This window comes from Nicrophorus vespilloides, unplaced genomic scaffold (assembly GCF_001412225.1).
Source record: "Nicrophorus vespilloides isolate i.1.1-1 unplaced genomic scaffold, Nicve_v1.0, whole genome shotgun sequence".
NCBI lineage: Eukaryota > Metazoa > Arthropoda > Insecta > Coleoptera > Silphidae > Nicrophorus > Nicrophorus vespilloides.
In genome coordinates, this window is record NW_017095964.1 from 18723 (window position 1) to 29589 (window position 10867).

Genomic DNA, 10867 nt, shown 5'->3' on the forward strand with positions numbered 1-10867 from the left:
CGATTAATTTACAATTTCAAAGAAAATGCTTAATATTCATTAATAATAGTATAGTTAAAGTGTTTCAGTGCACACGGATTCATGCTCCATAAAATGTAAAAAATCCTATCTAAAAAGTCGAGTTGAAAAATTACGTAAACTAAATGGAATTAAATGAATTACTTTTTGACTTAATATAAATATAAACAGTAAACTACTACGGACAAATAAATAAAACACGACTACTATATATAGGTCAAAATGACCCATTTGATAAAGATTGATGATATTTCAAGAACGTATTTGGAATAAACGGGTCAATTTGACCCAAAATACCATCTACAACAGTGCACTAGAAAACACTAGAAGATCCACGATTAATTTACAATATAATTCGAATAAAAACAAATATCAAGTGGGTCACTTTGACCCAACCGTAGTATTTTGTACTAAGATACATTATTTATTCGTGTTATTGAATATTTCGTTTGAATTTGATCAAAATTATTCTGTTATTAATCTTTTATTTGCGTCTGTAAATTATTATTGGATTTATAGAAACGTATAAAACGCGGTCGAAAAAAAAAGTATATGTAACATAAAAATGCGATGAGCGTATAAACATGGATGTAGTGTATATATATAAAAAAAAGAAACAAAGCGCATTGATTACCACTGCTCAATAGTTAATGCTTTTCTATGGAAGAGCTATTAAATATTCCATTACGAATGTTGCTTTTATCGTTAGTTTACTGATTCATTTACGTTTCGTTCCTATTTAGTTTTATTTCACTGTCAGGAAAACAAAGAGGGGTCGGTTCTGGGAAAGTGAATATAAAGTGTCTTTGATTCATTTTATGTTCACAATTTTGTAAAAATCTCAATTTTTAGCTTCAATTTCTTAAGATTTTTAAGTTTAAGTTTATAAACTATCTAATTGAATTTGTTATATTTCACAACGAAAAAATCGAACTTTAATAATATTTAACTTAGAGTAGAAAAGTGTTTCTGATCCTTTTTATATTCATATTTTAGTACAAATTAGAAAAAAAAATAAGTTTAAGTTTATAAACTATCTAATTAAATTTGTTATATTTCACTATGAAAAAATCGAACTTTTTCTTTACTAATATTTAACTTAAAGTAGAAAAGTGTTTCTGATCCTTTTTATATTCATATTTTAGTACAAATTAGAAAAAAAATTAAGTTTAAGTTTATAAACTATCTAATTAAATTTGTTATATTTCACTACGAAAAAATCGAACTTTTTCTTTACTAATCTTTAACTTAAGTAGAAAAGTGTTTCTGATCCTTTTTATATTCATATTTTAGTACAAATTAGAAAAAAAATTAAGTTTAAGTTTATAAACTATCTAATTAAATTTGTTATATTTCACTACGAAAAAATCGAACTTTTTCTTTACTAATCTTTAACTTAACGTAGAAAAGTGTCTCTGATCCTTTTTATATTCATATTTTAGTACAAATTAGAAAAAAAATTAGTTACTTTTGGCTATGAAGTAAATAAGTAAGGATGCAAAAGTCTAATTCCATAATTTTGGGTTGAAAGCATTAAGGGTTGAATAAAGTGAAGAAGTAAATAAATTAAAAGATAGAATTGTGTAGCTTCGAACTAATTAGTGCGTGTTTCTTCGAAACGACTTGAAGAAAAAAAAAAACGATTTCTCTTCACCCCCTCATTGTCGACTCGCAATAAATAATTCGTTGATGTTGAAAAGGTCAAACCGGGGGGATTTAAAACAATCCACTTCGCGTTAATTTCCCATCCGCTTGAAATATGCACACATCGGGTCGATTTTCAATTAAATCTGTTGTAAAATTTTCGTCCTGGCAAAACAAAACGATCATAAGATTCTCCCTAAAAGTTTTCTCGCGCAAATTATTATATTTCATGTTGTTGCTCTCCAATTTTCTCTATTTACTTTTTTTTTTCTTGTGCTGCGGTTGGCACAGAGGAATCAATTAAACTTTATTAATTAGCGCGTAACGGGCTTCGAAATATTCTCTCTATATAGATATAAAGTGAAAGAGAGTTTTGTTCGGATGATTTTGGGTGGGTTTTTTTGGGATGGATCGACGAAAATAAAAGGGGAGAGAAGAAAGTTTTTTTTTGTGATGGGAACGCGATCTTGCGATTCGGAACTCGCTTAAGAGAATAGCGGTGGTGTGAGTGAGTGAATGAAAGAGATGAAAACGTTTTGGTTTTGGTAACATGCGAATCGGCGATTATACCCCAGAGGAGAAGAAATATAATAAGGATAATAATCCACCGATCGTTTTTCGCTTTTTCTCTCTCTCAATTTTCCTTTAGTTTTTATTTTCTTCTCTCTTCATCTTCTCGCAAACAATCAGATGAGATAAACGCAATTAATCTGAAAGAATTGAAGTTTTCTCTTCCTCAGAGAGAGAAACTAAAAGATAGATTTATATAATTGACAAGATTCTTGCAAACTAATTTGCTAACTTCATTCATTCCTGATTACTTTTCAAATAGTTTATTCTTAATTATATCAATTAACTACTTTTTCTCTAAATAATCTTTTTACTTATTTAGAATAAACTGAAAGAAATTGAAAACTTCTTCATAAGATATTTGAACGTAAATTTACAATTGTGTAGGTTTTAAGTTTTTTGTTTGCAATTGGAAATCTTTACTCTTGCTTTCATTAAGTCATCTTTTTTACTTCATTTCAATAATCTATACAGTTTTACCTCAGTTTTTACGTTTAAAAACCTAAGAAAACAGTAAATTAGAACAGAAACAAATTATGTTCTTTACAAGGAAGTAAAGTCTAAAGATTTACAACATTCTTGAAAATAATTTAGATCTTGAAATGTATAGTCTTACTTTAATCATTTCATCCTGATCATAGTTTAAACACATATAGAAAATAGGCGGATATATCCGCCCCATTCTCTACACATCGAATCTTAGTACAAGTATTTGCCGAGTAAAATAGGGAAAACATGAACTGTTGGTTTTATATATTGTATATATACTTGACAAGTATTGGCTTTAATACAAAGAATAGAAACGATAGGAATCCTATTGGAAATTTTGTTTTGTTACCATGGAAACTTGAAGTTTGAGTAACAAATCTTTTAATATTAAGATGGAAAGCACAAGAAAAATATATCATTTTTGATACTAATATCAATTTGATAATGAAGATTTTGAAGAAAGTAGAAAATTGAAGTTAACATTTATGATTACAAAGATGATTACGATTATCAATTTGACATCATTTTTGCTTCATTTCAATAATCTATACAGTTTTATCTCAATTTTTACGTTTAAAAACGTAAAGAAAACAGTAAATTAAAACAGAAAGAAATTATGTTCTTTACAAGGCAGTAAATTGTAGATTTATAAGATTTACAACATTCTTGAAAATAATTTAGATCTTGAAATGTTTACTCTTACTTTAATCATTTTATCCTGATCACAGTTTAAACACATATAGAAAATAGGCGGATATATCCGCCCCATTCTCTACACATCGAATCTTAGTACAAGTATTTGCCGAGTAAAATAGGGAAAACATGAACTGTTGGTTTTTGATATTGTACATATACTTGTCAAGTATTGGCTTTAATACAAATAATAGAAACGATAGAAATCCTATTGAAATTTTGTTTTGTTACCATGGAAACTTGAAGTTTGAGTAACAAATCTATTAATATTAAGATGGAAAGTACAAGTTTTACTGGTAAGAATATTCTTCATATTTGAAAGAAGATTAACAAGAAAAAATCTCATTTTTGATACTAATATCAATTTGATAATGAAGATTTTGAAGAAAGTAGAAAATTGAAGTTAACATTTATGATTACAAAAATTATTACGATTATCATTGGCATCTTTTTTTGCTTCACTTCAATAATCTATACAGTTCTACCTCAATTTTTACGTTTAAAAACGTAAAGAAAAACAGTAAATTAGAACAGAAAGAAATTATGTTCTTTACAAGGAAGTAAATTGTAGATTTACAACATTCTTGAAGATAATTTAGATCTTGAAATGTTTAGTCTTAATTTAATCATTTCATCCTGATCACAGTTTAAACACATATAGAAAATAGTAAATTAAACAAATATAAATTACGTTTTTTTTCACAGTGAAGTAAGATTTACATAATTTTTCAGGTAAACATTTCAATACATTGAGAAAAGTTTAATAATTGTCATAAATTGTAGCACAATTCCTTAGAAAGTTAACAATCGGAAATTATTGTTTAATAATTCGTAACAAAACTTGTGTGTTTTATTGAAAGAAAACGAAGAAACTGGTTTATTTTTATATAACATATTTTTACGAAATTGTTATATGAAAGCGGAGGAAGTAGAACTCTTGTTTTTTTTTTTCAAGTCGGCGTTGACAAAAAGTGTGAGGGGAAAAAATTGAGTGCTAGAGAAATTGCCAACTGACATTGGCAAAAATCCCTACCCTCACCCACATACACACGATGTGACTATGACACTGACGTTTCCATTTTGCGCGGCCCCCTTGTTACGTCGGGTGCGCGCCCCTATCATGATTAGGAGGATGGAGGAAAAGCGCCTCCATATGTGTATGTGTGTAATACAATGCGCGATATAATGCATGCCTTTGCAGGATTCAGTCGCGATGTTTTATTAAAGCGCAGGACACGCAATCCGGCTTTGAGCATCCATCCTGCAGCATCAACCCTTGCATCTCTATCTCGTCGCGCGGAATCCGCCACACCGTGTATAATCATTATTAATTAGAGTCGGGAGGGAGAGAAATCCCGTTGTTGCTGCTGCTGATGATGATGATTATGATGATGTTGCGTAATTAGGCATGAGCTCCTTATTCTTGCACATATCCCGGCTTTAATTACCCGGATTTCGGTCGGTGAAGCCATCTATATGCAAGCTGTTTATCGCATGCGTATGCGTGTGTACGTATGTATGTATCTTCCGGTTTCCGGCGAAACCGGAAATTGACTTTTACGAAACGCGCGCGCTTTCTCCTGCATGTATTTATATAAGCTTTCGGCTGAAAGAGCTTTGGGTTATTCATGCGCAACTCGGCGAAAACTATTACGGCTTTCCAACAACTCTCCCCGTTTTAAACGCTCTCTGTCTTCATTCTTGCGTTCAACTTTTGTGTGTTTTTTTTTCATTTCACTTTGGTTACTTTTGATTAACTGCTCGCATACGTATCCGTTCAAATGTTAACTTTCTTTTACCTTCATCAATTCTTAATCAATTTAACATCAAAACGATTTACTTTCACACTAAAAGCTTGCTTTTATAGTTCTTTTACTTTAGTCCTTTATTCTAATAATAAACTTTCATTGAGTAAAAAACGTATATAAATAACAATTTCTTTTTTCGTTAAAACTATGAAAACTTTTGATGAAATACTCGTCAAACTGATTGCATTATTTCTTGAGACTTTAGAAATTTTCATATTATTTCTAAAGTTTGAGAAAAAATCATAGATTATTTGTTTATAAAGTTAACATCTTCTAACTTTCAAAATTTTGATGTTATCTCTAAGGCTCTTTTGTTTGTAATAACAAAAGAAGATGTCTTGGGATGAGTTTATTTTTGGTTCGATCTGAAAACCTCCCTCGCAGTCCATATGACGCTGTTGAAGGGTCGAAGGGTGAATGAAAATGCACGAAGACGTTGGCCGGGGTATTAAAATTGCTTTCCCATTTTCCATACACATCCATCCTCTCTCTCTCTCTCTCTTTCTCTATTCGTCCTTCCATTATTTTTCCAAGGCGGCGTCCGGCTAATGGAAAAGAAATGTGAATTGTTTGGAGTGACACTCGGCTCTGTATAAATAATTTTCCCTTTATCCCTCGAAAAACCGTGGCCGCCGCATGCTTCCTCGCTGAAGAAGAGACGGAGGAGGAGGATATGAAAGGAGCTGCTTCAATAAACTCGACTCTTCCACATCCTTTCTCTATTTCCATCTCGCTTTGTCTCCTTTCTCTTCTTTTTTTTTGGCAAATTGATTCCAACTGAAACGTACGTCTTTCCTTCTTTATTTGTTCCCTCTCGTCGCGAGAGCAGATGAGAAACGAAAAACGCCGGATTAATCTGCTGCGGATGCATGCATTTTCCAACAATGAATATCCTCCAGAAACAACTAATAAAAGAAATAAGAAAAATATTGGGGACCAAAACGAGATGCTTTTTACTTTTAAAGCTAGAATCTGTACTGCATATAACATATCATTGAGCAATTGTTTTGGATATTAACAATGATACGTCAATTTTTGGAAAGTATGTAGACAGCAGATGAGAGTCGGATATATCCGCCCTATCCTCTACACATTGAGTACAAGTATTTGCCAAGTAATATAGGCAAAACATGAACTGTTGGTTTTTTGATGACGATATTGTATATATACTTGACAAGTATTGGCTTTAATACAAAGAATATTTACGTTTGAAACAAATTAAGCAGAGCAGATGAAAGTCGGATATATCCGTCCTATCTTCTACACGTCGAATCTTAGTACAAGTATTTGCCAAGTAATGTAAGCAAAACATGAACTGATAGTTTTTGAAGATGATATTGTATATATACGTGACAAGTATTGGCTTTAATACAAAGCATATTTACGTTTGAAACAAATTAATACTGATAGAAATCCTATTGGAAATTTTGTTTTGTTACCATGGAAACTAAAATAGTACTCAAGTTTGAGTAACAAATCTTTTAATATTACGATGGACATCACAAGTTTTCACATTTGAAAGAAGATTAACAAGAAAAAATCTCATTTTTGATACCAATATCAATTTGATAATGAATATTTTGAAGAAAGTAGAAAATTAAAGTTAACATTTATGATTACGAAGATGATTACGATTATCAATTTGGTAGATTTGAAGATTTTGCCATGGAAACAAACGAAAGAAGATTGGAATTTGAAGATTTTGAAGAATTGACGAAACAAAATTCACATTTTCATTGATACAAAGATTGCGTCTACTAATTTGGTATCACGGAAAGCCCTTATGTTTTTTCATTGTCATAGAAACGATTATTATGTCTCTTAAACTTCTTCTTCTTTCTCTGTTTTCGTTAACAATGATACGTTAATTTTTGGAAAGCACGTAGACAGCAGATGAGAGTCGGATATATCCGCCCTATCCTCTACACATCGAATCTTAGTACAAGTATTTGCCAAGTAATATAAGCAAAACATGAACTCTTGGTTTTTGATGACGACATTGTATATATACTTGACAAGTATTGGCTTTAATACAAAGCATATTTACGTTTGAAACAAATTAATACTGATAGAAATCCTATTGGAAATTTTGTTTTGTTACCATGGAAACTAAAATAGTACTCAAGTTTGAGTAACAAATCTTTTAATATTAAGATGGACATCACAAGATTTACTTGTAAGAATATTCTTCATATTTGAAAGAAGATTAACAAGAAAAAAATCTCATTTTTTATACTAATATCAATTTGATAATGAAGATTTTGAAGAAAATAGAAAATTAAAGTTAACATTACGAAGATGATTACGATTATCAATTTGGTAGATTTGAAGATTTTGCCATGGAAACAAAAAAATAGAAACGAAAGAAGATTGGAATTTGAAGATTTTGTATTCATACAAAGATTGCGTCTACTAATTTGGTATCACGGAAAGCCCTTACATTGTTTCATTGTCATAGAAACGATTGTTATGTCTTTTAAACTTCTTCTTCTTTCTCTGTTTTCGTTACCTAATTTAGTTACCACAACGGTCCGACGAAGCTGAGCACGGCGATGCGCAAGAGCATGTCCAGGGATCCGATATCTCCGATCCTGTGGGAACCGCACCTGGAGGCGCTCGACCGCCGCGTCGAGATCATCCTCAAGGGTGTCAGAGATTGCCTGGCCAAGGGCGAAGAGGTCGTCGACTCTAAGAACGAGGAGGAAACGGACGCCACGTAGTACCAACCCCTCGATCTTAGACTGAATTCATCCATTGATTTCGCTTGACGTGTTGTTCTTCTTGTTGTTGTTGTTGTTGTTGTTGTTATTATTGCCTACGCAACCGCCGCAGCCGCACTTTTGTTTAATTATTTCTTTAATTTTACTTTTTCTCTCTTAATATTTTGTTTTTAATTATTTAATTATTTTTTGTTTTTGTTTTTTTGAATGGATTCAATTTAATTTTTAACTGTAAATAAGTGTAATTTGTACATACCAAAAATGCTACACAAAACCAAAAAAAAAAATAATAATAATTGCATAAATAGTCAACAGTGAGATTACGTCTTAATTTTCGTGCAGATTTAGATTTTGTAAGTTTAACTAATCATATTTTGCTCTTTAATTTCTTTTTGTTTTTCTTAGTGGAATCTATATTAATTTTTACGTTTTATTATTATGATTTTAATTTACTTTTTTTTTTCGAGTGCTTCGTGTACTTACGTCCTATTACGTTTTAGATGAAGGGGATATTTTTTGTTGTTGTTTTCGTCCCCTTTGTAAATATTAACTGAAATATTAATATTAATAATAATAATGGATGAATCGATGTGCGGTTAACCGATTTGTAATATATTGTACTATATTGTCTATTTATAGTCTATAACGAAACAAAAAATTTAAAATTATTAAAAAAAAAGAAAACATAATACTAATTTTAACTGATTCAAATTGTGTATGCCAAAGCGCCTGACTGTCTTTGCATTATTGTGATCGAGACGAGATTGAGATATATATGTGTATAAACAATGGAAGATGACGAAGAAGAAGATGAAAAAAACAAAACTATATATATACAAGAAAAAAAAATGAATAAATGAAATCATTATATTTTAAAAAATGAACCCTCTATACTTATTAAATCTGCAAACAAACACACCTCCTTGATAATTGTGTTGCCTAAATCGCACATTTAAGATTCTGTTTACGTATCTATTAGCAACCAATATTGATTAATTTCATAACAAAAGCAAAGGTTTAACGACTATAGTGTTTTATCTATTTTGTTTTTTTATTAATCAATTTCAATGTTTTGTTTTTAATTAATTTCTAAACCAGAATTAAACCAAATTAGTTGATGACTTAAGTAGATTTTAAATTATTGAAATAAGATATGTTAATTTTCAAAGTTTTTTTTACACGAATGAAACTATTGTTTTGGTGATAAAATTTGCTGCAATGTCAAATTTTGTTCTTCTTGTTTATTTTTTTTTTCAGTTAATCAACAATTTCAAAAGGTAAATATTGAAATTTTAGTGTTAATTGCATGATAATTATAAAAAATATGAAATTTAGATGAAAAAAAAAAACTTTGATAAAAATTTTAAATTTTGGAAATTTGGATTATTGAAAGAATATCTGATTTTATTGTTAACAAAAGTTTCAGATCAAAGTTTGTTTTTGTTTTTTTTTTTCAGTTAATATACATTTTCAAAAGGTAAATATTGAAATTTTAGTGTTAATTGCATGATAATTATAAAAAACTATGAAATTTAGATGGAAAAAAAAACTTTGATAAAAAATTTATATTTTGGAAATTTGGATTATTGAAACAATATCTGATTTTATTGTTAACAAAAGTTTCAGATCAAAGTTTTTTTTTGTTGTTGATGTTTTTTGTTTTCAGTTAATCTACATTTTCAGAAGGTAAATATTGAAATTTCAGTGTTAATTGCATGAGAATTATAACAATTGTAATGTTTTTCAATAAATTTCTTTTATTGAAATATAATCTATTGGAAATCCTATAGGAATACAATTTATTGTAAATTTTGTTTTGTTACCATGGAAATTAAAGTAGTACTCAAGTTTGAGGTCAATATTAAGATGGAATACATAAGTTTTACTACTAAGAATATTCTTCAAATTTTAAATAAGATTAACAAGAAAAATTATCATTTTGGTACAATTATTGATAAAATACAATAAATGATAAATTCGAATATGAAGATTTTGTTCTTGTTATTGTTATCTTTGTTTCAGTTCAATTTTTGTTCATTTTCAAAAGGTAAATATTGAAATTTTAGTGTTAATTGCATGATAAATAGAAAAAATATGAAACTTAGATGAAAAAACTTTGATAAAAATTTTAAATTTTAGAAATTTGGATTATTGAAACAATATCTGATTTTATTGTTAACAAAAGTTTCAGATAAAAGTTTTTTTTTTGTTGTTGATGTTTTTTGTTTTCAGTTAATCTACATTTTCAGAAGGTAAATATTGAAATTTCAGTGTTAATTTCATGAGAATTATAACAATTGTAATGTTTTTCAATAAATTTCTTTTATTGAAATATAATCTATTGGAAATCCTATAGGAATACAATCTATTGTAAATTTTGTTTTGTTACCATGGAAACTAAAGTAGTACTCAAGTTTGAGGGCAATATTAAGATGGAATACATAAGTTTTACTAGTAAGAATATTCTTCAAATTTTAAATAAGCTAAACAAGAAAAGTGATAAATTCGAATATAAAGATTCTGAAAATTTTGTTCCTGTTGTTTGTTTTCTTTTTTTCAGTTCAATTTTTTTCATTTTCAGTAGGTAAATATTGAAATTTAACTGCATGAGAATTATAACAATTGTAATGTTTTTCACTAAATTTAATTTATAAAATCTTATTGAAATATAATCTATTGGAAATCTTATAGGAATACAATTTACTGGAAATTTTGTTTTGTTACCATGGAAACTAAAATAGTACTCAAGTTTGAGTTCAATATTAAGATGGAATACATAAGTTTTACTAGTAGAAATATTCTTCAAATTTGAAATAAGATTAACAAGAAAAATTATCATTTTGGTACAATTATTGATAAAATACAATAAGTGATAAATTCGAATATGAAGATTTTGTTCTTGTTATTGTTATCTTTTTTTCAATT

General features: G+C 28.8%; 1 protein-coding gene across 1 annotated transcript in view; it reads left to right on the forward strand.

Moving 5' to 3' along the window:
* LOC108569003 (extracellular serine/threonine protein CG31145) overlaps nt 1-8621 on the forward strand; it is a gene marked incomplete at its 5' end in the record, with an annotated part of 19440 nt that extends 10819 nt beyond the window's left edge. Inside the window, one exon of the mRNA XM_017930378.1 lies at nt 7741-8621. Within this exon, the coding sequence (XP_017785867.1) occupies nt 7741-7942 (202 nt within the window). The remainder of the gene's footprint in view (nt 1-7740) is intronic.
* Between the last annotated feature and the right edge of the window lie 2246 nt (nt 8622-10867).